General features: G+C 45.3%; 1 protein-coding gene across 3 annotated transcripts; it reads left to right on the top strand.

The window, feature by feature from the left end:
- Window positions 1–651: 651 nt before the first annotated feature.
- MELK (maternal embryonic leucine zipper kinase) lies at window positions 652–25409 on the top strand. Of its 3 annotated transcripts, none has more exons than XM_054054434.1 (18): window positions 652–717; window positions 1547–1647; window positions 2524–2609; window positions 3311–3427; window positions 4169–4312; window positions 5805–5873; window positions 7052–7144; window positions 8204–8302; window positions 11219–11287; window positions 12465–12563; window positions 13615–13701; window positions 16449–16577; window positions 17770–17913; window positions 18743–18968; window positions 19406–19490; window positions 19919–20081; window positions 23074–23177; window positions 24831–25409. In XM_054054434.1, exons 2-18 carry the CDS (start codon window positions 1584–1586, stop codon window positions 25006–25008), a joined length of 1956 nt encoding a protein of 651 aa, XP_053910409.1. In that variant the 5' UTR covers window positions 652–717; window positions 1547–1583; the 3' UTR covers window positions 25009–25409. The 3 variants fall into 3 exon arrangements, with proteins under 3 accessions (XP_053910409.1, XP_053910408.1, XP_053910410.1); XM_054054433.1 differs by having other exon boundaries at window positions 653–717; window positions 11219–11293; window positions 24831–25408; XM_054054435.1 differs by lacking the exon at window positions 11219–11287 and having other exon boundaries at window positions 653–717; window positions 24831–25406.
- Window positions 25410–25964: the final 555 nt, after the last annotated feature.

Raw genomic sequence — 25964 nt, 5'->3', positions numbered from 1 at the left:
CATGAAGATGATGTGAGGGCTGGAGCCCCTCAGCTGTGAGGCCAGGCTGAGAGAGCTGGGGTTGTTTGGTCTGGAGAAAAGAAGGCTGTGGGGAGACCTTAGAGCAGGGGAGGGGATTTTTCCAAGGGCCTGGGTTGATAGGATGAAGGGGAATGGCTTTAAATTGGAAGGGGGAAAAACTAGATTAGACATTAGGAAGAAATTCTTCACAATGAAGGCGGTGAGGCCCTGGCCCAGGCTGCCCAGAGAAGCCATGGCTGCCCCATCCCTGGAGGTGTTTAAGGCCAGGTTGGATGGAGCTTTGAGCCCCTGCTCCAGGGGAGGTGTCCCCGCCCAGGGCACGGGGATTGGAATTAGAAGGGCTTTGAGGTCCTTTCCAGCCCAACTCATCCTGTGGTTCCATGATTTCGTGATTCGATGCCTGCCCTGGGGCTGCTCAGGGCCAGCAGCCCACCAGGATCAGCAGACTCGATGTGTCAGCGCTCTTTCCTACCCCACAATTCTGTGATTCCATGGCCCCGGGTCCTCCCCGCCGCTCCCATCATGGCGGCGCCATCACCCCGCTTCGCCCTGACCGCCCTTCCGTCATGCTCCGCGTGGCCCCACTTCTGGCCGAACTCCACCCGCTGATTGGCCAGGCGGCCCCGAGACCGGAAGCGGTAACCCGTCCGGGAGATTTAAAGCATAACTGCTCCGAGGGACGCGGCTGCGACACCGGTGAGAGATGGCGAGCCCCCCCTCCTTGGCTCTCGCCATCTCCCCCCGCCCCGCTCCCTTGGCTCTCGCCCCCTCCCAATCCCCCCCGCTCCCTTGGCTCTCGCCCCCCCCCCACCCCCCCCCCCCCCCGCTCCCTTGGCTCTCGCCCCCCCCCCCATCCCCCCCCCCCCCCCCAGCTCCCTTGGCTCTCGCCCCCCCCCCCATCCCCCCCCCCAGCTCCCTTGGCTCTCGCCCCCCCCATCCCCCCCCCCGCTCCCTTGGCTCTCGCCCCCCCCCCCCCCCCAATCCCCCCCCCGCTGCCTTGGCTCTCGCCCCTTCACTTTCACCCCTGTCCTTTACAGCTCCCTGAAAGAAGGTTATGGTGAGATGGGTGCTGGTCTCTTCTCGCAAGTAACAAGTGATGGGACAAGAGGAAATGGTCTCAATTGAGCTAGGAGAGGTTTAGCGTGGATATTGGCAATATTCCTTCAGGGAAAGGGTTGTCAAATGCTGGCAGAGGCTGCCCAGGGCAGTGGTGGAGTCTCCAACCCTAAAGAGGTTCAAAAGCCATGTAAATGTGGTGCTCCAGGATATGATGTAGTGGTGGGCTTGGCAGTGTGAAGCTTATGGTTTGACTCAATGATCTTAAAGATCTTTTCCAACCCAGACCATTCTGTGATTATCTCCCCATCCCATGGGGAACTGCGCTGGGGGCTGTCTGGTGCTCCATCACTCGTTGGGGTTGAACCACCACAGCCCCTGTGCAGCAGCTGCAGTGAACATGCTTTCTGCCTCTGCGAGTCCTTCAGAGTGGAAAAACATAAACACGGACTGCACTCCCTCATTGCAGGTGCCAAGAAGAACTGCAGATCCCTGTTCCTCCCAGCATGGGTAGCAGTGGCTATGAGGAGATCCTCAAGTACTACGAGATTCATGAAACGATTGGAAGAGGTAGGCAGATCTGTGAACAAAGTGGGCATGCTCTCTGTCCAACCATGTTAGTTCTTACCCAAGCATAGATGAACTGTGACTGCAGACTACAGGTCAGGTGTCAAGTGTGTGTTTTTGAGGGCAGAAATGTGAAAATGTAACTGGAAATTGGTGGCAGTGATTGTTGCTTCCTCTAAATGAAGTATCTGGAGCCCTGCATCCAGTTCTGGAGTCCTCAGCACAGGAAGGACTTGGATCTGTTGAAGTGACTCCAGAGGAAGCCAGGGAGATGATTCAAGGGCTGGAGCAACTCCTGTACAAGGACTGTCTGAGAGAGTTGAATTGTTCAGCTTGGAGAAGAGAAGGCTTTGGAGGGAGACCTTAGAGCAACTTCCAGTACTGAAAGGGGCTACAGGGTAGCTGAGGAGGAGCTCTTGATCAGCAAGTGCAGGGATAGGATGAGGGAAATGGTTTTCAGTTGAAAGAGGAGAGATTGCGATGAGACTTTAGGAAGAAATGTTTTCCTGTGAGGGGGTGGGGGGCCCTGGCCCAAGGTGCCCAGGGAAGTGATGGCTGCCGCATCCCTGGAGATGTTCAAGGCCAGGTTGGATGGGGCTTTGAGCCCTTGATCCAGTGGGAGGTATCCCTGCCCATGAACTGCTTAGGGACATGGTTTAGGGAGTGTTAGGAATGGTTGGACTCGATGATCCAATGGGTCCTTTCCAACCTTGTGATTCTGTGATTCTGTGAATGGATGGGCTTCGAGGTACTTTCCAACCCAAACCTTTCTGTGATGACAGAACATGGAGTGCATTCTGCATGCTCCAGTGTAACTGAGGGATTGTAGGCAAGACAGCATGGTATCGCTGAGCTTTAAATGCCTCTTTTGAATTCTAGGTGGGTTTGCAAAGGTGAAATGTGGGCGACATCGTCTTACTGGTGAACAAGTTGCAATAAAAATCATGGACAAACTCGCTCTGGGGGTAAGCCAAATGGTTAAACATTGGTAGCATCTTCCACTGTTCTTGTGGGGCTCTTGGTGGATACAGGGACGTGGCGTGACAAATCACTGCTTGTTCTGAGGCTGTTAAATCACGCTATAGACTTGAATTTTAACAAAAGACCCCACATCTTGTACCCTTTTGTGGAGAAGGCAATGTTCTCTGACTGAAATTGAGGAAGCTAAAGATTATGACAGTAACTCAAGCAGAACTGTGTGCAGTTTTGGGTGCCACAGGATAAAAAAGAACTAAAGCAGCTGGAGTGTGTCCAGAGGAGGGCACGGAGCTGGGGAGGGGTTTGCAGCAGAAGCATTTCAGGACAAAGTTTAGGTCACTGGGTCTGTTCAGCCTGGAAAAGAGACTGAGGTTGGATATTAAGAGGAATTTCTTTACTGCAAGGGTTCTTAGGCACTAGCAGAGGCTGCTCAGGGAGGTGGTGGAGTCCCCATTCCCAGAGAGGTTTAAAAGATCAGTGGATATCGTACTTGGGAACATGGTCTGCTGGTGGTCTAACCGGCACTGGATCAATGGTTGGACTTGATCTTAAAGGTCTTTTCCAATCTAAGCCATTCTGTGATTGCCGTGCTGTAAATTTCATGTTGTGCAGCAGTCGGAGGCTTGCCGTGGTGTGCAGGCTTTCAGAGCAGCCAGCAATTTCAGAGCTTGCTGTTGTGGTCTCCTAGGATGATTTGCCTCGTGTTAAAGTAGAAATTGATGCCATGAAGAACTTGAGCCACCAGCACATTTGCCAGCTGTATCACGTAATGGAGACATCCCAGAAAATATTCATGGTGTTAGAGGTAAGAAATAGTGTTTCTGCTGTGACAAGCATTCCTGGGTTTTGCTGCAGCGGCAGATAAAGTTCAAGTTAAACAATTCTTGATCCATTCCCTTCATCTCCCTTCCTGATCCCTGGCCAGATTCCAGGAGGGGCCAATGGGGCGGCTGAGACCAGAGACCCTGTGGTTTTAGAATGATGGAAGCTGTTCATTGAGCAGTAGCAAAGCTGGACCCTTTGCAGACCTCACCTATGAGGGGATACACTTCATAGGACCCCCCAGGTGCCAGGACAGGATGTGCAAATCCTCACAGCGACTGGGGCTCCTCGAAGACTGCAGCTCTGGATGATGATAATGGGGCAATTGGTGATAGTTCTTTCAGAATTACTGTACTTGTTCTCTTTAATGATCACATGCGTTTCCTTTGAAGCTGTTACTGTTCACTTGTTATCACCACAAATCATTTTTCACCTTTCTTGTTCAATAAGTTCAGTAAAACTTTATTTCACAGGGTATTCAAGAGTTTGGGCCTTTTATGCTGATTGCACTGTATGCTTTGGCACTTGGTAGTAAAACAGTGGTACATTCTCTGCAACGTGTCATGCGGGTGTTGGGTGACTCGGGTTGTTTCCTCTGTGTAGTCCTGACCTAGGACACACCTGAGCACTGCTGCAGTAAAGCAGTGGAAGAGCGTCCAGTGCACTCGTTATTGAGATGTTGTTACTGCATTCTAACAGTATTATCTTTCTCATCTTCATGCAGTACTGTCCCGGAGGAGAGCTGTTTGATTATATCATATCCAAGGACCGCCTTTCCGAAGAGGAGGCTCGTGTCTTTTTCCGACAGATTGTCTCGGCAATCGCATATGTTCACAGTCAGGGATACGCCCACCGGGATATCAAACCAGTAAGTGTGAACAGTAGTCAGATTTATGTAAATAATGAGAACAATGCTTATTTCTCTCTGAGGAGCCAGGGTAAGTCGTACCTTCTCCATTCTCTTGCTGAATGGAGAGCTCTAACAGCTTCTGAAGGTGCGCTGTTTCTCTTTGTTGCTGCATTCCTCAGCTGAGCTGGATGAGACAAGAGCTTCCTCTGAAAATGAAGCAGAACTACATGCACCAGTTGAGTAGAGCAGCAATATGGGTTGCTTTGAGGGTTGCTTATGTGTCTTTGTTATCTCCTTTATTTAAGATTGTACCTAGACAAAGTCTTTGTGGTGCCAGTCTGTTGTGCAAACCCTTCTGTTTTGGCACCCAGGAAGTGACACTAAAAGTTTAAATATGTTGTGGGAGATGCATCCTGCTGGACCCATCTTGTGGCTTTTCTATCATTACAGAGTTTAGCAAAAGGAAGACTTGAGCTCAGGTCTCCTCGTATTGGTTAGAAATTGGTGGTTTTGGAGAGGAAGACATCTCTGTGTGCTAAGAATTCAGTTCTCTCAAGCGTTTTCCTAGGCAGCTCCTGAAGTCTTTGAATCCAATTAATGATTTGTTTGGGGAGATGTTCTTCTCTTGGGAAGGAGCTGGGTTGTAGCTGGAGAGCTGACAGATTCCTAGGATCATGTGATAACTTGGGTGGGAACTGACTTTTAGACTTCAGCTTGAACTTCATGTTCAAAGCACTGTCCAGCAAAGCTTTTCAGGGCTTTATTCAGCCACATCTTCAGCCTCTGCTGAGGATGAGGCAGTGTATTGCTCTGTCCAGCCTGTCCAGCTCTTCACTGTCCTTATGAGGAGAACAGCTTTTCCTTATTTCCAGTCTGAATGTCTCTTGATGTCTGTTGTCTATCATTATCCCACCATGTGCTGCTCTGAAGAGACCAGCTCTACCTTCTTGCCCTCTTTGTGGGTAGTCAAAGGTTGCTGTGAAGTCTCCACCTAAGTTTTCTCATCTACAGGCTGAATGCATGTTTTTCTGTCATCAAGCAAGCACTCCAGCCCCCTGAGTGGATGGTAGCAATCTACTGAACTTGCTTCTGTGTGATGTCTTTCCTGTGCTGGGGGCGGAAACCGGATGCACTGTTCTAGATATGCTGAGCAGAGGTTGAGAGTAACTTTCCCTGTGTACCAGCTGTGCTGCTTTTAACACAGTCCACATGATACCATTGATCACCTTTTCTGCCAGAGCAGGCTGTCTCATGTTCAGCTTTCTGTCTGTCAACCCCCTGCTCATCAGACCTTTCTTGGGTGATGGGAACTAATATTCTCCACCTGGAATATGGGAAATATATCCATTAGTAACTGACTGAAATCTCCAAACCACTTTAGGAAAATTCTAACTGCTAATGACAAGAAAAAATAAGTTGAAAGACAGTGTGGTTCCCTGGATACTTTGAGTGTAGAAGCACTTGCAGCTTTGCGTGTAAAAGTGCTCATTACCGCTTTCTCTTTTACCAGGAAAATCTGCTGATTGATGAGGAACATAACTTGAAGTTGATAGACTTTGGACTTTGTGCAAAGCCAAAGGTAAGAGTGTTGGTTTCACACCTTTGAGCTAAATCTGCTACTGCAGGCACATAAAACACGGATGTTTGAGTTCAGAGGCCATGCAGACACTTCCCCAAAGACCCTAACTTCAAGTGTTTTCATAGTTGTCAACAAAACACTAATAGCTTGATAGGGCCTTAACTGGGCGAGATAGCAGTTAACTGCACGTTAAGTGGACTCCTGGATCATTTTCTCCTCTTGCAGTTCATCTTTTGCCATCATCTGAGGCAGAGATCACCCTGTATGTGTAGCTATGTTGTCAGTTAGAAACCTGTGACACAAAGCTTGTGTGTGCATGTTTTCCCTAGGAAGTTTCAATGATACACCTCTTTTTTTTCAGGAGATTTGTGTGCATGGAAGATCCATTGGCTCAACCAAACACTTCAGCTATATTTACAAATCACAGAACCATAGAGTAGTTTGAGTTGTAAGGGACCTCAAAGCCCATCCAGTTCCAACTGCCTGCCAAGAGCATGGACACCTCTCACTGGATCAGAGGGCTCAAAGCCTCAGTCATCCAGTTCCAGGTGTTTGTACAGAGTTGTTTTCTGCATTTAGAATCTGTTTCTAGGAGACCTTTATTTGTCAGCTTGACATGTGAGGTGGGTGCTGTTAAACAATTTGATAGGAAGAAGGACTTCCTGATCCAGAGACCATAAAACAATCAAAAGGATTGTTTTACTTGACTCACGCAAGAGCATCCTGCAGGTGATCAAGTCTATTAGAATATCATCTCACCTTACTATGTTCTGCTTAGATCAAAGCCCAGGCAAGGTAATAATGTGGTTTTAATAAGGAAGTGTTTTATTAGTGGTTCTTAATGAAGTTATTGCATTCAATAGTGGTATAAATAACCAGCTAGCCTCATGCCCATTAGCTCTTGGATCTTCCTGAGTTCCATCTTCTATTTGCAGTCACAAAGGGAAGTTTTATCAGAGGAAGAGCTGTGGAAAAGACTGCTAGGATGGTAGATGAATAAGCAGCTTAAGATCTGATCTTTTGTAGGATACTCATGATCTTGGACAATTTTTGCCTAGCGAAGCCATGTTACACCACAGCAAAACAGAAGGTGCACAGCAGGGGGAAATGAAGGCTCTGAGGCCTCTAATAATGTCCCTGTTAAATGACTGAAGCTGTCATTTTCTGTGTCATTCCAGGGTGGCCTGGATTGCCCCCTGAGCACATGCTGTGGAAGCCCAGCGTATGCAGCCCCGGAGCTGATTCAAGGCAAAGCGTACATCGGCTCAGAGGTACGTACCATGGTTTAGAGTTAGGTTTCTGCCCCGCATATTTAGGGGTGATGAGGTTCAGCTACACTGGTGTGGTTTCTCTCTCAAGTACCATGGGATAACATTGCCAAGGTCATTCTTGGAAGCAGTGTGACTGGCCTCAGCAGTCACAGGCTGCAACAGCACACAGTGCCCTTGGCCATAGACCACATAGTTTGTATGTGACAAATTCTTCCCTGTCTCCACTTGTGGCTCCATATTTTAATGCCCTACTAACAGTAACAAACTACTGTTTGCTCTTTTGAGCAGTGATTTGTTCTGTGAATTATCCAACTCTTCTTAAAAGTCTGTGTCTTGTGTGCTTTACCAGGCCCTTTTTAGCTTAAGAACTTGCTCTCTTTATGTGGCTCAGTGCAGTTAAACTCCACGTTCCTCCTTCTCTTGCATTTATCTAGCCTTGATCCATGTCTGGAAAGTTAGGACCCACTACTTGCCTTTGTCCATCTGCCCAAAACGCTGTAATTGCAATTCCCTCAGACTTCCCAGATTGCTGTGCTGTGGGATGGAGTAGTTTTTTCCTTTCACACCACTGTCCTTGGGCTCTAACACCTGCTGTCTTTTTGGTTTGCTTTCCATGAAGGCCAAAGCTTTGCAAACCTCCTTCTTTATGGTGTAAGTGGGAATAACAGTTTGAGGTGGTATGAGACATGGACCTTGTTGTGCCTATACAGATAGAGAAGAAGCAGTAGGGCTTTGAAGTTGATCGTAACTGTACTGAGAGCTGTTGTGATCAGTAATCCTTACCATATTAAATCTCTTGTGCTGAGTTTGATTTCATTTTTGCTAGGGAAATCAGTGTATGTTGAAGGTAACACAGCAATTTGGTCACCTAATAGAGGATATTGGTTTTACCAGTAAATTGAAGATTGCATTTGGGTTCTGTGCTTTCACGTGGAAGAGAAGGAGTTCTGGGCCCACTTTTTACGAGTTGCATGTGGACTTTGCCGAAGGGGGACAATATTATCTCTTTAAGCCATTTTAGATCAATCATGCAAACTTCCATTGTCTTTTACTTTCCAGGCAGATATTTGGAGCATGGGAGTGCTGCTCTATGCTCTGCTGTGTGGCTTTCTCCCCTTTGACGATGACAACGTTGTGGTCCTCTACCGGAAGATAATGGTAGGTATGGATGCTGTGAGAATGCACTGGGAACAAACACTGAGCATTGAGACACCTTTGTTTTTCTGATGGCAGAAACTTGTTGTGCTGTGCTGAGAGCAAAAAGGCATATCTGCTGATTTTTGTTAATCTGCAGCTTTCCTATTGATATTTTGTGGATTTGTTTCCATGTTCCATCTGCCTTTACAGTACTCTGGCTTGATCCTGTGGTATGATAGGAAATTGAGTTTCAGGAGATGTGTTTTCTTGCTGGTGGGTGGGTTTCTTAATCCGAGCCTTTGCTTTCTCCCTGTACTGTATAGTATAGAATAGAATAGTAAATGTGTCATTTGGTTTACCAAAAAATAATGTTCTTAAATGTCAGCTCATGTCTTGGAAAATCAGGATTTTTCCTCTGTGATTTACACTTTTCTCCTCCAAAATGAGGAGGAAGTGTAAGACACCATAAGCAACAGAAAAAGTAGAATAAACATTAAGTAGAATTCAGTAATTCATTCTGTTTTCCTGGAAACTCCTCCTGTTGCAGCAGAATGCCTGCTGTTCCACATCACACACACTTTTACCAATCACTTCTAAGATGCCATGGAATTTGTGTTGGTAGAGCTTCCAGTAAGTGAGTGGGGTCAGAAGCAGCCGTGCTTCTCTCACCCAGAATCTGGCGTGTCACACATCTGGAGAGTGTTCAGGAACTGCTCAGGTAGGAAGGAACCGGCAGCCAATCCACACAGGGAGCATTTTTGGGGTGCGTAACAATCAGAGCTCTAGGAAGGGCCAGGTGAGTTCGTTGAAAAGCATGGCTTTTAGTCTGGAATTGGAGTGGATTTGAGTGCCTTGGCAGATCTGTGGGAAGCTCAGTTTGAGTTGCTGTAAAGAACTTAAAGGAAGCAATTGCTAACTGATCCAAAGAGATTGTGTAAAGGTGCCGATACTCAAAAGTCACCATTAAAATGATGTGATTTTCCTGCCTGCACCATCATAGAATATCTTGAATTGAAGGGGACCCATAGGGATCACAGAGTCCAACTCCCTGCTCCTTGCAGATCTACTTAAGCTTAAACTGTACAACTAAGTCTTGCCCAGATAATCTTAGTAAGTATTTCCAGTATCCCTGTAATAAAACTGGAAGCAGTGGGGTCCCATGTGTCATCAGCCAGACTTGAGCTACCTTCCTTTTCTGCTTTGGATGTGAACTGTGTAGATTAGTGTACACTGAGAGCAGGTCTGCTTATAGACAAGCTTTTGTAGGATGACAAAATCCTTTGTGCTGGCCATTACACCAGGATGCAGAGCCTGGTGGATGATCTAACTGTTTAAGGTATTCCTTCTCTTAAACTTGTCAATAGCTGAAATGTGAATGGAGACCTTAAGATCATCTTGGGTGGTTTCTGTGTAGTTATAATTGTCTTACACACTTAAGAACAGGGAGCTGAGGTGTTTGCACTGAGTGTTGGTGCTGGAGCTTGTTTAAGTGAGCTGCTGTGCCCAAGTTATGAAGTGCAGTTGAGAACTGATAATGTCACAGGTGTCAATATGCAGGCTTGCTCTTTCTGCTCTGACTTTGTTTTAATTTTGTGGTTTTGAGCTGAAAATTGTTGGAAATGAGGACACTTCCCCGCTACTGTGGAATTTAATTTCACACGTTATAGATACTGAACGGTATTTTAAGCTCAGTTTAGAGCTATTGTTCCAAGCCAACGTAATAATCTGCTGCTTTACTCTAAATGGGATTGTATGACTTGAATACAATGTGTCTTTGCCTGGAAGATTCCTATCTCTTTGTTTTGGAATATTTGTATACATGCTTTTACTTCCTTTATTGAATGAAAAAGCAAACATATGATATAAATTCTGTAAAAACCCATTTATTTCTGTTGTGATATTATGCATGTGGTAGCCATTACATTGCCCTCGGTCAAGTAGGTGCTGATTTTGTTTCCTTCCCTCAAGTTCTGTAGCAATATTAAATAAAAAACAAAATGCAGATTACATATGTTACTTGGCTTAGTTTCAGAGTAAAGCTGCGTTGAGGAACAACCTACAAACTGTTTATAATCAGCTCATCAGTAGTGTTTGTAAAGACGTAACAAAATCTTGAACTGTGATGCCAAAACAATGCTTACTCTGCTTAAAAATGTATCTTGCATGTAAATACCAACTGGTTTGTTACCAATGCATTGGTCTGCAGAGAGAACTTCCATGACAAACTGGCTGTTATTTCACAATGGCTATTGCAGATTTCTATTTTTTCTCCTTTTTTTGTGGAGACGTAAATGCTCCTTGACAGTGATTCTGCTTCTGTTTTGCTGTAGCTCAAATCTGAAAGCTATTGTCTCTTAATCTAGAATTAAAACCAGACCAAAAACAGTAAATATGATTGAGAGAAACTTTCCTGTTAGATCTGTAACTTTTTCCTGTAGACAATGTGAGCAGAGATCAAAACTCTACACTAGATGTCACCTACTCACAGAAGGAAGAGCTAAGTGTTGAGAATAGTTTGGGTTTAGTGTCTAAAAAGTAGTGTTTTCAATGAATATTCACATTTCTAAGTCTTAATATCAGTCATTTGTAATATTCATGCTCCAACATGTTTGCATTTCTAAACCTTATCAAGTTAATGTGATAAAACAGCACAGCAGATGAGAAGCAGGATAGCTGTGCTGTGGCCTGAGATGGAGAAGTCTTATAAGCTGAGTGCATGAAAACTGCAGCTGATAATTCAAACATAGCATTTTCCTTACTCATAGAGCTGGGATTTAGCACTGCTGTTACATTTATTCAAGTCTTAAAGCCAAGTTTGCCTGTGCCTGCAGTTCATCCTTTGTACTGAATACAAATGTCACCATCATCCAAGTAATTTATCAGTTTCTTTTGAGCTGGCTGTTCAAGGTTCATTCTAAATCCTCTTCCTTTCTGCAGAGAGGAAAATACTTCACTCCCAAGTGGCTCTCTCCTAGCAGTATACTACTGCTTAATGAAATGCTGCAGGTAAAGGTATTCCTTCTATTCCATGGGACTACAAAATGTTGTAGTAAAACATTGCATAAATTAAATAATATTCAGTGTTCAAACAGGAAAAGGTTACAAATTCTTGGAGAAAATGTTAATATTGCCTTCTGCTGAAAATTCTTTGTGAAGGATGATTTGATATTGTAGTAATTAAGCAAAGTTTTGGGTTTTTTTTTAATTAAACTGCAAGCAGCCTGTGTTTGGTTGTTCTTAATTGGGCTATATAAATAACAACTCTTTATAAGAGCAGAGAAAGACTTAGGGTGCTGGGGGATGAGAAGCTTGACATGAGTTGGCAACACTTGTAGCTCAGAAGCCAACTGTGTCCTGGGCTACATCTGAAGCAGTAGGACCAGCAGGGAGGGAGGGGATTCTGCCCCTCTGCTCTCTTCTGCTGAGACCCCACCTAGAGTCCTGTGTCCAGTTCTGGAATCCCCAGCATAAGAAGGACATGGAGCTGTTGGAATGAGTCCAGAGGAGGCCACAGAGGTGGTGCGAGGGCTGTAGCACCTCTGTTATGAGGCCAGACTGAGAGAGAGTTTGGGTTGTTCAGCCTGGAGAAGAGAAGCCTCTGGTGAGAGCGTAGAGGAGCTTCCAGCAGGGAAAGGGGCTGTAGGAAAGCTGGAGAGGGGCTTTTTACAAGGGCATGGAGTGACAGGACAAGGAGGAATGTCTTTAAATTGGAAGGCAGAAGATTTAGACTGGACATTAGGAAGAAATTCTTCCCAATGGTGGTGGTGAGGCCTTGGCTCAGGTTGCTCAGAGAAGTGGTGGCTGCCCCATCCCTGGATGTGTTCAACGCCAGGGTGGATGGGGGTTTGAGCAACCTGATGCAGTGGGAGGTGTCCTTGCCCATGGCAGGGGGTTGAACTGGATGGGCTTTGAGGTCCCTTCCAATCCAAACTGTTCTATTTTATAAATGAAGCTGAACATACTTACCATGCGTTTGGGTTGCATCTAAGATCTTGGCCAATGCTGAATATTTTGTAACTGCTCCTCACAGCTTGTGCGTCTTACCTTCCTTTTGGTGAAGCTGTTGAACTATGTTGGTTTCATTTGAGCTTCTCACCACCCTAAAAATCTGAGTTGATGGCAAATGGTTTCTTCTGCTCTTCTCTGGGATTTCAGCACCAGCTTTGTTTTTATCACCCAACAGGTGGACCCAAAGAAGCGGATCACAGTTAAACATATATTGAGACACCCCTGGCTCATGCAGGGTTATTCTGATGCTGTTCAGTGGCAAAGCAAATGCCCAGTAAGTAACTGGTGAATATTATTTAATATAATCTTTACTGGCTTCTGCTCTCTCAGGACTGTGAGGACATATCTCCAAAGATGAACTTTGAGATGGCCGTGGTTCCTTTATGATTCTTTTTGCTGTCAAACCATTATTAGTTTCCCTTAAGGAGGAATTTTTAAATGTGTTTTCATTTTATTCTGAAGCTGATGCTTAATTTGCAAAAAACTCTGCCTTATTGTAAAAAGTGAAGTTTTCCACATAGGAATGGGAAGTAGATTCTGTAGGATGCTTGATCAAAGCTTTCCTTGAGATGTAAATCACACGTTCTTGAGGGCATGTAGGTGTGATCATGGTTGAGCACCCTGATCCAATGGGAGGTATCCCTGCCATGACAAGGGGTGTAACTGCGTGGGCTTTGAGGCCCCTTCCAACTTAAATGATTCTGTGGTTCTCGTCTTATATCTAGTCCTTGCTGAAAATTGCTAGTTTGAATAAAAATTTCACCTCGTTGAAAGTATATTCATCCTGTTTCTAACACTTGTTTTATTTGTGTGAGACTAAGGAGGTTGGAGGGGGAGAAGGATTATCTCATTGTCAGTAGTAAGCACCACGGAGAAGTTCATGTGTTTACAGGCAATGCCTGTCTTTGAGCACTGGATGCCACTCTTTCTCCAGATATAGTACAGCTTCACTGTGTAGCATCATCTCTGGCTGGCTCCAGAGCTGCATGTCTGATGGCTTTGAATATTTAAGAAGAGATGGAAGTGTAGCTTCCATTTCTGGTAAAAATCTCTGCTGTGAGACTTTCTTATTTTAATTCACCACCTCTCACCAAGGAGGGGCTGGAGTATGGAGCTATTGGGGTTGTATGGCTTTATCAGTCTGTTCCCTACAATATTTAGCTGTGATGCTAACTATTTAAATACTTTAAGTACTTAAAACACAGTGTCTGAAATGACAGTTAATTATTGACTCAGCACATGGGGTTTCACAACAGTGTTAGTCAGACATAGATCATGAGAGAACTTCGAAGCCTCGTGCTTCAATATTCGTTGTGTTCTTGCAGCTGAGACATCTTGATGAAGACTGCATAACAGTGCTTTCTGTGCTCCATAAAAAGAGCCGTGAGACTGTATCGGAATTACTGTCACAGGTAAGGACTATATACCAGTAATTTACAGTAATTACATAGTAATATGCTAAATAAATTTACTGTACTGACTAATGCTCAGTCATTCTCAAGCATGAAATATCTATCCTTTTCAGAATTATGAAGCCTCTGTGGAACTTCAGAATCTAGCTCTAGTTTATAGATACAGTACTGAAGTTCAAACTCGTTTTTCCCTTTTCTACCTTTAATTGTGCTTGTGATCTTTCTTCTCGTGATCTTTTTCCACAGTGGGGGTGGTGAGGCCCTGGCCCAGGCTGCCCAGAGAAGCTGTGTCTGGCTCATCCCTGGAGGTGTTCAAGGCCATGTTGGATGGGGCTTGGAGTCCCTGATCCAGTGGGAGGTGTCCCTGCCCATGGCAGGGGGTGGAACTGGATGGGCTTTGAGGTTTCTTTTCACCCCAGCCATTCTGCGATTCTAGTATCTTTCCTAAACCTTACTGCTATTTCTCACCATGGTAAAATCCTTCAGAATATCGTGAAGTCAACATAGACTGTCAGAAATTCAGAGTTGGGCAACAGATGCATTTTCTGTCTTAAATCTTTCCTTTGGAATGGTTCAATAAGCAACTGGGGGGGGAGAAAGATGGGGGAGGAGGAAAAAATCAGAGCATCATCCAGGCAGACTATAAAACACATTTTCACATAATCTGAATGACCTGAGTTAGAAGGAACCCACAATGGCCATCAAGTGACTCCTGTCTTTGCACCGGACACCCCAACATTCACACAGTCTGGTGGCTTCTGAGATATTGTCAGGCTTGGTGACTGCTTCCCTGGGAGCTGTTCCAGTGTTCCACCACCCTCTGGAGGAAGAACCTGCTCCTAATGTCCAGCCTAATCCTCCTGCCCCCGGCATCTTATTGCCATTCCCTCAGGTCCAGAGAGAAGACCTTAGTGCCTGCTTCTCTTCCCAGTGTGAGGAAGCTGCAGAGGACGATGAGATCTCCCCTCAGCCTCCTCTGAACAGACCCAGGGACGTGAACCACTCCTCACATGCTTCCCCTCTAAACCCTTCCCCAGCTCTATGCGCTCCAGAATGCTGTCCAGCAGCTTTGAATCCTTTTTACTCTGTGGCCCCAGAAGTGCCCTAGTGCTTGAGGTGGGGCTGCCCCAGTATAGAGCACAACAGGACAATCTGCTTCCTTGCCTGGCTGGTAATGCTGTGCTTCATGGACCGAGGACACGTTTGCCCTCTTGGCTGCCGGGGCTCTGCTGGCTCGTGGTTACCTCGGCCAGAGCCCCAAATCCCTTTCCACAAGGCTGCTCTCCGCCTTGCACTCCCCACGCTCTATGGACACCCAGGGTTGCTGTGTGCTGGGTGCAAAATCCAGCGCTTGTCCTTATTAAACTTCACGTGGGTGGTGATTGCCCAGCTATTTTGGGGAGTTACATTTATGTTTAATCGCTCTCGATGCAAAAAACAGAAGCCGAGCTGACTATTTCTAGAAGAATTGGGGAATTGTTAACAATGGCATTGTGAACTGTAGAAGAGACTTAAAACATGATGTGTGTTCCAGCTTTAACCTGCATTTGAAGAATCTCCCTTGAAACTGAATTTTTTGCTGCTTTATGCATGGTAGCAATAACGTAGTTCTAAGCTTTGGAAAACTTGCTATGTTTCCCACATAACTGTGGTAGAAACAAGGTTTTAGAATGTGTTCTGATGGTTTTGTGGAGTGAAGGCTACTTGTTCTGCAGTTATAGGAAAAAATCTGAATGATCTGAAAGGGAAAAGTCATTCCAAATAGGATTGTGGCGTTTCCACAGTCTGTTACTGGAGGATTTCTAATTCATTATAACTAACGTAAGCTGATTGTACTCTTGTGCAAACCTGCCAGGCATTGTACCTGTACTCCTCACAAGCAAGGCTGCTGAATGTAATGAAAACTGTTAGATCAGTTTAGCCGAGATTTCAACAGAAAATCTCAACAGAAGTTGAAATCTCGGCTAAACTGATTTAAGAGTTCTGCCATTCACCTCAGCAGATTCTGGTCCCAGAGTGAGTTTTCACTATTGTGAGGAGTTTTCACTATTGTGAGGAGTTTTCACTATTGTGAGGAGTTTTCACTGTTGTGAGTTTTCTATGAGCTGACTTCCAAGTAACAACCGCTGTGCTCAGTTTCTGCATCTCCAACACGGTATAAATCAGCTGAAGTCTGATAGTACATTCAGGGAGATGGTGCAAGGGCTGGAGCACCTCTGCTATGAGGCCAGGCTGAGAGAGTTGGGGTTGTTCAGCCTAGAGAAGAGAAGGCTCCAGAGAGACCTTAGAGCAGCTTCCAGTGTTGAAAGGGGCTCCAGGAAAGCCCAGGAAAGGGGCTGTTGATGAGGGAATGCAGGATAGGACAAGGGGGAACAGTTTTCAGCTGAAAGAGGGGAGATTGAGTTGAGATCTTGGGGAGAAATATTTTCCTGGGGATGGGGAGGGAAAGGTGCTGGCCCAACTTGCCCAGAGCAGTCGTGGCTGCCATCCCTGGAGGTGTTCAAGGCCAAGTTTAATGGGGCTTTGAGCCCCTGATCCAGTGGGAGATGTCACTGTCCATGGCAAGAGGTGGAACTGGATGGGCTTTGAGGTCCCTTCCAACCCAAACCATCCTATGCTTCTATGATTCTCAGGTTCTACATCAGGTGGAACAGACTGCGGAAATGCAGAAGCTTTCTGAAGGTTAAGTTTTCTTTGTGCTCACAATGTTTCCAAACAGGAGATTAAAATACTCTTCTTTTCTCTAGTGGAACTATGATCATCTGTCAGCAATGTATCTCCTGCTTCAACACAAGAAGGCATATGGCAAATGCATTCACTTAAGGTGTCTGGGTCTTGCCGAGCATGCCGACCCATCACAATCAACAGGCCTGGAGGTAAGGTTTTGACTTCAACTGGACAATGTGCTCGTTAAAACACCACTCTGCATTCACAATGGTCTGCCTCAGAAAACAGGCTGGCACTCTAAGCTAAGATCATGTTTGTGCAGGCAGTCAAAGTCATTAGGCAATTCAGTCTCCTCATTAATGTGTTTTAATAGGCTGGGCTGCTTCTGCAAGTTATCATTAGTGCAATAATCGTCTGGGACAACATGGTACATCATGAGTATTGCGTGGAATCTCTCCTTGGCTGCTCATGGGAATGGTCTGAAGTTGCCTGTGATCTGTTTAATGTTTTCATTTATGAAAGCAAGTTTGCAGATGACACCAAGCTGAGTGGGGCAGTTGTCATACCAGAAGGGCAGGATATCATCCAGAGGGATCTGGACAAGCTGGAAAAGTGGGGCTGTGTGAACCTCAAGGTTCAACAAGGGCAGGGTCCTGCACTTGGACTGGAGTGATCCATGGTTCCAGCACAGGCTGGGGGATGACATGATTGAGAGCAGCACTGAGAAGAAGGGCTTGGAGTGCTTAGGGAGGAGAAGCTCAACATAAGCTGGCAACATAAGCTGGCAACGTGCACTCGCAGCCCAGAAACCCAACGTGTCCTGGGCTGCATCCAAAGCTGTGGGACTAGCAGGGCCAGGGAGGGGATTCTGGTCTAGTGAGACCGCAGTGGAGCCCTGTGTCCAGGTCTGGAATCCACAACATAAGAAGGACATGGAACTCTTGGAATGGGTCCAGTGGAGGCCACAGATATGTTGCAAGGGATGGAGTCCTTCTGCTATGAGGACAGCCTGGGAGAGTTGGGGTTGTTCAGCCTGGAGAAGGCTCTGGGGAGACCTTAGAGCAGTACTGAAAGGAGCTGCAGGAAAGCTCCAGAGGCACTTTTTCCAAGGGCCTAGAGTCACAGGATGAGGGCAAACAGCTTTAAATTGGAAGTCATCTGCATTCAGTACAAAGAAAGAAGAGAAGACATGTGAACTTATCTTCAAGAGTTAAATAAAGGTAACAGCATTACTAAATTCTTGTTATAAAACTTAAGTCATGGGCACAGGAAATTCCATTAGCTCGTAACAATAATTAGGAATCTAGAAATAAGATTTTTATTTTAGCGACACTTTTCTGATTCAATTTTCTTTTTAGTAGTTTACTGGAATCTCAATCTCAAATGAATCTTTCTTTTCAGCCAGAGAAAATGATGAGGTGTGGAAATGTGCCAGGCTACCTGGAAGAACTCAATGCGTCTCAATCCGTGGAACATCGTAGCATAGGTTCACTCTCTGAAGAATTGCCGTCAGAGGAATTTAAAATACATACTCGCAAGAGAAAGGTGTTTGAAGATTACATACTAATTCCTTTCAAAGTAATAGATATACTCTTAATCCAAAAAAATCTTCTTCTTGAGTACATAGGAACTGATTACATATTTAAATGTTTGGTGCACCCTGGCTGAGGGGAGTTACAAACTGAGTGGATAAATGTGTTAAATGTATAGAATTGCAAAATGGTTTGGCCTGGAAGGGACCTCAAAGCCCATTCAGTTCCACCCCCTGCCACGGGCGGGGACATCTCCCACTGGATCAGAGGCTCAAAGCCCAATACAACCCAGCCTTGAACATAAATTGTGGATTCCTCCAGCTGTAAGACCTGATTAATTTAATAACTTGAGCCTTGATGTTTGGTTTGTGTAGAAACAGCACCTAGGGAATAAATAAAGGTGTCTGAGGATTTGAAAACTGAAGGGAAAACAACAAGGTGCAGGAAACAAGATCTCAGAGCTAGGCTAGAGCTGGACAAGTCTTTGAGGCAGCTCAGCCTGTCTGTATTAGGCAAGAAAATCCAATGTAGCAATTAAAATTAAACAATTGAACCAAATGGAACTCTCAGCTGAGTTTACATGAGCTGGTAAGGAGTAGTCTCAAATGTGCAAGCTGAATTTACAAGACCAGATCAAGTGGCAAATTGCTGGAGATGTTTGTTAGCAAATAATAGGGGGAATCAGAAATATTGAAGGGCTTTTAACTTTTTTGCTAAGTAGGCAAGCAATGCAGGATGTTTTTAACCTACTGCGATTTTAAAGTTTCCTTGTCTCTAACATCCCTGAATGTGATCGGAATGCAGCAAGGGATGTCTTTTTTTTTTTGTTACGTCTCTCACAGCATTCAACGCCTGATGTTCAGCTGGGTGATACGGAATTCATACTGTCAAATCCAGTGACAAGAAAAGTGGCATTGAAGGAGCATGAAAACAAAGAGAATATTGATAAGGAGCCAGATTTAAGAAATGAAATGCCCTCTGCACTTCCTGCTCCAAAGACTCCTTGTGTGAAGAGTTGGATTGACACACGAGTACAGACTGTACTTGTTCAGACAGAGGCCCTCAAAGGTGCACTGGATGTAATTAATCATAGAATCATGGAATGGTTTGGGCTGGAAGGGACCTCGAAGCTCGTTCAGTTCCACCCTCTGCCATGGGCAGGGACCTCTTCCACTGGATCATAGGCTCAAAGCCCCTTCCAGCCTGGCCTTGAACACCTCCAGGGATGGGGCAGCCACCACTGCTCTGGACAACCTGGGCCAGGCCCTTACCACCCTCTTCGGGAAGAATTTCTTCTTAATGACCAATCAAAATCTTCCCCCTTCCAGTTTAAAGCCATTCCCTTTGTCTTACCACTACAGGCCCTTGCAAAGAGCCTCTCCCAAGCTTTACTGGAGCCCTTTTTAGAACTGGAAGCTATACGATTCTATAATGAGAAATTCTTGCTGAATTAAAAATCCTTTATTAAAAACCCAACCTACTTTGTCTTGGATGCTTTCTTTCAGGGAGCCATTTCACTGCAATCACCCCAGCTAAGAAGCCCAGAAACACAGGTGAATTGGCAGCAGCTGAAGTTCTTCTTGAACCAAGGTACGTGTCCAGTTATTTGCGCAGCTTTTTGATTTAGAGCAGGACTACCTTAATCCATGTTCTGCCTTGAACACCTTGTTACAACAGTAACCTCTCCTTTCCATTCCCATAGTAAAAGCTGTCCTAAAACCTCTTTCTCCATTCACTGGAAAACAGTAAAAGCAGACAAAAGTTTAAAACTACATAACTCAATTGTCTTCAGAGTATATGCCTGTTCTCTATGTAAATTCTTTCTCATTCCAGCTCCCTGGGAGTGGCAGTTTCTATACACATCTCTGGGTTTAAATCTCTACTGACTTTCAAACAAACTCTCATAATAAACTGCTTTGGTTTCCTTCCTCCTGTCAGGTCTGGTGATATTTTAGTGATGTCTGAAATTGCATTTTGAAGTACAGAGGAAAATGACTGATCAATTTGTCGTGCAACAGGTGTAATTCAGTGGAAGTGGATCTCGATTACTTGGGTAGTAGCCAAAAGAAGAGGAAAGCCAAAATATTCGGAAGTCTGGAAAGAGGCCTGGATAAAGTGATGACGATGCTTACAGCAAGCAAAAAGAAACTGTTCACAAGAGATCATCCCAGGAAGACTAAGGTATCATTGCTGGAGAACTTTTACATACAAAGTTTAATAATTGAAAACATCCAGTGCCTTGGGTGCCTGTGAGAACGTCTGTGATCGGACTTGCCCACGTTTTCCAAGACAGTGTGGTTGCTCTGGCTGTGTCTCTGTCAACATGACAATGTCCCAGTTATTGCCAAGAGGTGTTGCATTAGGCTGGGCTCTGGGAAGTCACCAACAGATGAAGGGAGGAGTCTGGCCATTGCTTTTCATATCCCATCTAAACAAAATGTGAGGGAAGCAGAGTGGATCTAAAAGAACCCTAGCTGGAAACTTTTAATTGTGTTACTTGTACAAAGGTGTTTCTGGCTCTCCTTCTGAAAACAAATGAGTTCTGGTAATATTTCTGGCTTAGGTGTCTGTGGTCCAAGTAGGATACATGTGTCCCAAGGCAGTCTTTAAGATGTCAAGAGGACCCAAGATTAAACTTAACGCCTGAATAACTACCTCTCCATGAAAGAATTTCTGGCACTGTCAGTGTAATTCTGATTTTTAAAGTTTTGATGTCGCTGCATCTTAGCCAGTTGGCCATTTGTTCCTCTTTAGCTGTAGAAAAAGCAGTTCCTCCACTAGTGCTGTGCACAGAGTGCTTTAGAATTGCATTGATGATTTGTACCTCCCAAAGCTGGCTCATGCGGTTCATGTTAGTTTTGTAGGATACACGTGGAATGGCATTCATGAAACACTGTATATTAGTGTTTCATTAGTATATTAGCATCCTCAGTCAGCTAATATACCTCAAAAAATATACAGAGAGAAATTCATACGTGAATCAGTAGAGGAAATGTGTGAAATGTGATTAAGAAGGTGAGGCTGTCACTGAGGCATAAACGATTCTCTAGATTTAAGTGATGTGCCCTTAAGCTGTCCGGCTCCTGGACCTGCTGCTGTTCCAACTCCTCCTGTACCTAACTAAGTTTAGTTTTTACTGAAAAAAAACCCTAAGCTTTTACTAAACTGCTTATCAGTAAAAGGAACACAGTGCTTTTAGCTCGTGCAATTCAGCTACTGTATTCCATTCAGAAGCTTTTCCAAGAGCGAAGGCAGCATTCTTATGAGTTGAGGGCATGTGTTGGCTGCAAACCTGACTAGCTTCTCGGATGGGAGTCCAGGGTGTGCTAATAACTTGGGAACTCGAGCAGCTAAAAGCAAGACCTAGATATTCTTTCTCTAAATGCTTTCATCCTTTTGCATCTGTTTTCCTTGTCCATAGCTTATGGACATGGCAAAACTGCCGATGCATGTCCAGGAACGCTGGACTACAGTCAGGGAAGACAGAGCTTTGACAGCACTGCAGCAGTGATGGCAGGGAGTGAGGAACCTTTTAGACTGAATAGGAACTGAAAGAACCAATCTTTGACTTTGCATGCTCAAGCTTTGTTCATTTCTCAGGCTGTTTTATCATCTTGTCTTGTCTGCTGCTGTGACCTCAGCAGCTGAGCAGAGTGTTGCATATGGCAGGCAGGATGTGCCTTCTCCCATTACATATGGGTTCTTGGAAGTTGTTAAATAGGTCACTTATTGGACAAGTTCATTATATGAAGTAACAGATGTGATATAAAACACCCATAACAGTAAACTCCTCAGCAGAAAGTTGCCAGTTACTGTGAACACAGTGGTGTGTTAGTCCTAGAAAATCCACATGGCACCAAGCCTGTTCCTTGGCCATAGAAGTGCTGAGACTGAGCAGCGCTGCTGGCTGTCTCCTACCTTGGGAGGATGTAGCTGGGTGCTCTGAGCAGTTGTATGGCAAATACTTTTTATAGCCTCTGTGCTGCCCCAGCACAGCTACTTTGGATTTTATGATCATAGAAACCAGAGGATGGTTTGGGACGGAAGGAACCTCAAAGCCCATCCAGTTCCATGCCCTGCCATGGGCAGGGACACCCCTTGCTGGATCAGGGGCTCCAAAACCCATCCAGCTTGGCCTGAACACATCCAAGGATGGGGCAGCCACAACTTCTCTGGGCAACTTGAGCAAAGGCCTCACCGCCATCATCGGGAAGAATTTCTTCCTAATGTCCAGTCTAAATCTTCCACCTTCCAATTTAAAGCTGTTCTCCCTTGTCCTGTCACTCCACGCCTGTATAAAAAGCCCCTTCCAACTTTCCTGGAGCCCCTTTCCCTACTGGAAGCTCCTGTAAGGTCTCCCTACAGCCATTTCTTCTCAAGGCTGAACAACCCTAACTCTTCCAGCCTGTCCTCACAGTAGAGGTGCTCTGACCCTTGCATCATCTCCATGGCCTCCTCTGGACTTGCTCCAACAGTTCCATACCCTTCTTATGTTGGGGACTCCAGAACTGGACACAGGGTTGCAGGTAGGGTTTCTGGAGAGCAGAGCAGAATCCCCTCCCTGGCCGTGCTGGCCACGCTGCTTTGGAAGCAGCCAAGGACATGGTGGTTTTCCAGGCTGTGAGCACACGTTGCTGACTCGGGTCAAGTTTCTTATCCCCCCAGCATCCCAAGTCCTTCTGCTCAGGGGTGCTCTCAATCACATGTCCCCCATACTTTATTGAATCCACAGATTGCCCTGACTCAGGTGTCAGACCTTGCCCTTGGCCTTGTTGAACCTCATGAGGTTCACCTAGGCCCACTCCTCCAGCTTGTCCAGATCCCTCTATATAACATCCCATCCTGGTGTGACAACTACACCACTCAGCTTGGTGTCATCTGTAAGCTTGCTGAGGGTGCACTTGATCTCATTGTCAGTATCATCAATAAAAATATTTTCTCCTAATATCATGGCTTATAGCTCATACATGCTTCGATACCACCTGTCCAGCAGCTGTTGCTTGGTGTTTCTGGTGCTATTAAAACGTCAGTATTATGATAATATTGGGAAGTTACTGTGGTTTGCTGTTCCGAAGCTTTCTTTATGAAAAGTTTTCATAATGTCCTCGGTTTTAGGAGGAAGATGGTTATTTTTGTTCCTTAACTGTTTCTCTACCAATCTGACTACTTTCAGGCACACTATAATGTTACCATCACTCAGCTGCAGAATCCAGACCAACTGCTGAATGAGCTGACCACTGTTCTTTCGAATAAGCATCTGGAACATGTTCAGAAGGGGTAAGTGTAAGTTATGATGACTTGAACTTCTATTTCTGTAGTTAGTACTGCAGTCCTTGATAAAGCCAAGTATTTAAACTGACTTTCTCAGCCCTGTGTTCTAAAATACAATGATTTTAGAGAAAGCGTATAGTGCACCAAATGAATGTGTGCACACACTGGAAAACAACTTGCATTGAGCTCTAACACTGCTGTTTGACTGACAGATATGCACTGATAAACATGAGACCGATGTGAATTTTGTCTCTATCATGAAATTGTGACAAAAAAATGGTTGTTATGGTACAGTCTCATGGCCAAATCGGACAATTTGGGGAGACAATGTTTATGCCTATTACTTAACCCTCATTCTTGGCATTCAAAAGACATTAGCATTTAGCCAAGAGACCTTTGAATCACAGAATCACTGAGGGTGGAAAAGCCCTCTTGGCTCATCCGCTCCCACCATCAGCCCAGCACCTTTTTGCCGACAGAACCCTGTCCCAAAGTGCCACAGCACATGCTCTTTGAACACCTTCCATATGTTTTAAAAGCTGCATGTGATCGACATGCCTTTGTGTGGTTTTAGTTTGTAAGATTTGTATTTTAATTTGTAGGATTTACTAACTACACTCAGGTACTGAGAGTAGTATTGGCTCCTAATTCTGATCCAAGCCTGCTTCCAGGTTCCCCATGCATGAAAGAAATGCCGTATTCCCCTCTGGATATGTGTTTTCTAAAAATAAGATCTTAGAGTCACAGAATCATACAGTAGTTTGGGTTGGAAGGGACTTCAAAGCCTATCCAGTTCCACCCCTTGCTATGGGCAGGGACACCTCCCACTTGATCAGGGGCTCAAAGCCTCATTCAACTTGGCCTTGAAACCACCAGGGATGGGGCAGCTATGAATTCTCTGGGCAACCTGGGCCAGGGCCTCACTACCCTCACAGAAAACACTTCTTCCTGACATCTCATCTCAATCTCTCCTCTTTCAGCTTCAAACCATTCCCCCTCATCCTATCCCTGCACTCCCTGATCAAGAGTCCCTCCCTAGCTTTCCTGGAGCCCCTTTCAGTACTGGAAACTGCTCTAAGGTCTCATCGGAGCCTTCTCCAGGACCCACAACCCCAACTCTCTCAGCCTGTTCTCATAGAAGAGGTGCTCTAGCCCTGAGATCATCATCTTGACTGACGTTTTACAATATCTATCATTTAGAGTTCTTTTCCCTCTGATGCATTTCCAAGCTCAAAATCTGGAAGGATGCTGAATTGCACAGAAGGACCTTCTCCCAATGTAACGATTTAAACTTCACATCCGGTTTTTCCCTTTTCACGCCTGCTGAGCTACAGCAGCTTATCTGCAACAGTGTTTCTTCTCTGGACAAATGCTAGGAACATCTCCATCCTTCTAGCCGTGCGCTCTGAGATGGGAATCTGTGGCACCTGTGGTTCCTGTGTCTGGGCAGGACACTGGTGTTCTCCTTGGTACTTTGGCACAACGATGGTGTTCTGGGACTGAAGTATTCCAAGCTCTCAACTCGCTAAATTCTGGGTTGTTTCTCAATGTTCTGAATAGCAGCGGGATAATTTCTGTAAAGTGCTTTTAGTATTTTGAAATTGCATTGCAAAAAAACCATTAAACAGTTTTTTATTATTTTCCCTTTGTTTTGTGCAGTTACACCCTGAAATGTAAAATGCGGTCGGATGTTGGCAAAGTAACCGCGGAGTTTGAATTGGAAGTGTGTCAACTCAGTAAACCTGAAGTGCTGGGCATCCGGTGGCAGCGGCTTAAAGGTGACGCCTGGGTCTACAAGCTGTTTGTGGAGGACATCTTGTCCAGCTGCCAGGTATGACTGGTGCCTGCGCGGACAGAGCAGCCACTCTGTGCCACTGCTTCCATCACCAAGTCTGCTTGGAAAGGTTCTTCATTCACAGTGGTATTTGAGATGTCTCTCATTCTCCTTGTGTTCCCAACAGCCATGCTTTGTACATATGTCTGTGTTCCCTTTCCTATTGTTCTGTAACTCCTGAAATAAATGCCTAAGCTGTTTCCCCTCTTGTGTATCTTGAGTATGCAGGTTAAAGCACGTGCGTTCTGCTACTTATTTTGGGATGTCTTCAGTTTCCAATGCATATGGTACAGAAACGGTCATTTGCATAATTCTCCTCTTGTCCCTGCTTAAGCAGGATTTATGGAGATCATTAACAAAGCCACAGCTGTGGTGCCTGGAGTTATGCTCTGTGCTCAGTGTGGTACAAAACAGGGCTGTTGTCAATAAATGTGAAGTCAAGAGAGTGCAGATGTAGACTGTGATCCCATATAAAGCATCGCTGTATCGTTACTGAGCCTTGGTGATGCTTAGCGACTGCGTAAGCCTTCCCATGCTCCTGTATGAAGTGATCTCATATCCTTGTGTTCAGAACAATGGCACCTTTGAACTGCTGTGTGTGGAGAAGTCATCTGTAACCCTGAGTGCCTATGAGGAGCTCAGTGACACCTTAACTGTGCTCTAGAAACTAGACTTGAAATGTGCAGAGCCAGAGAGTGCAGGTGAGAGCTGTTAGGTGTTGTGTCCTCTCAGAAAGAAGTGTCCCTCCCTGTGCTCATGTTGTCTGTTCTGTAGTGGTGTTTATGCCTTCAGCTTTGCAGAAGCAGGGGGAAGATGGATGTGTTAGAATCACAGTCATTAAAGTTGGAAATGAATGGCCTCTAAGCCTGTGGACCTGCAATGGTGCCTCTGCTGGAGGAGACCTCCATGCTCTTGACATCCCTCAGTTGCTGGTGTGGGAATGTAAGTGGTGGTGCCCG

Source organism: Cuculus canorus, chromosome Z (assembly GCF_017976375.1).
Source record: "Cuculus canorus isolate bCucCan1 chromosome Z, bCucCan1.pri, whole genome shotgun sequence".
NCBI lineage: Eukaryota > Metazoa > Chordata > Aves > Cuculiformes > Cuculidae > Cuculus > Cuculus canorus.
Note: the sequence above shows the minus strand (reverse complement) of the source record. Positions and strands in the feature narration are given on the sequence as shown.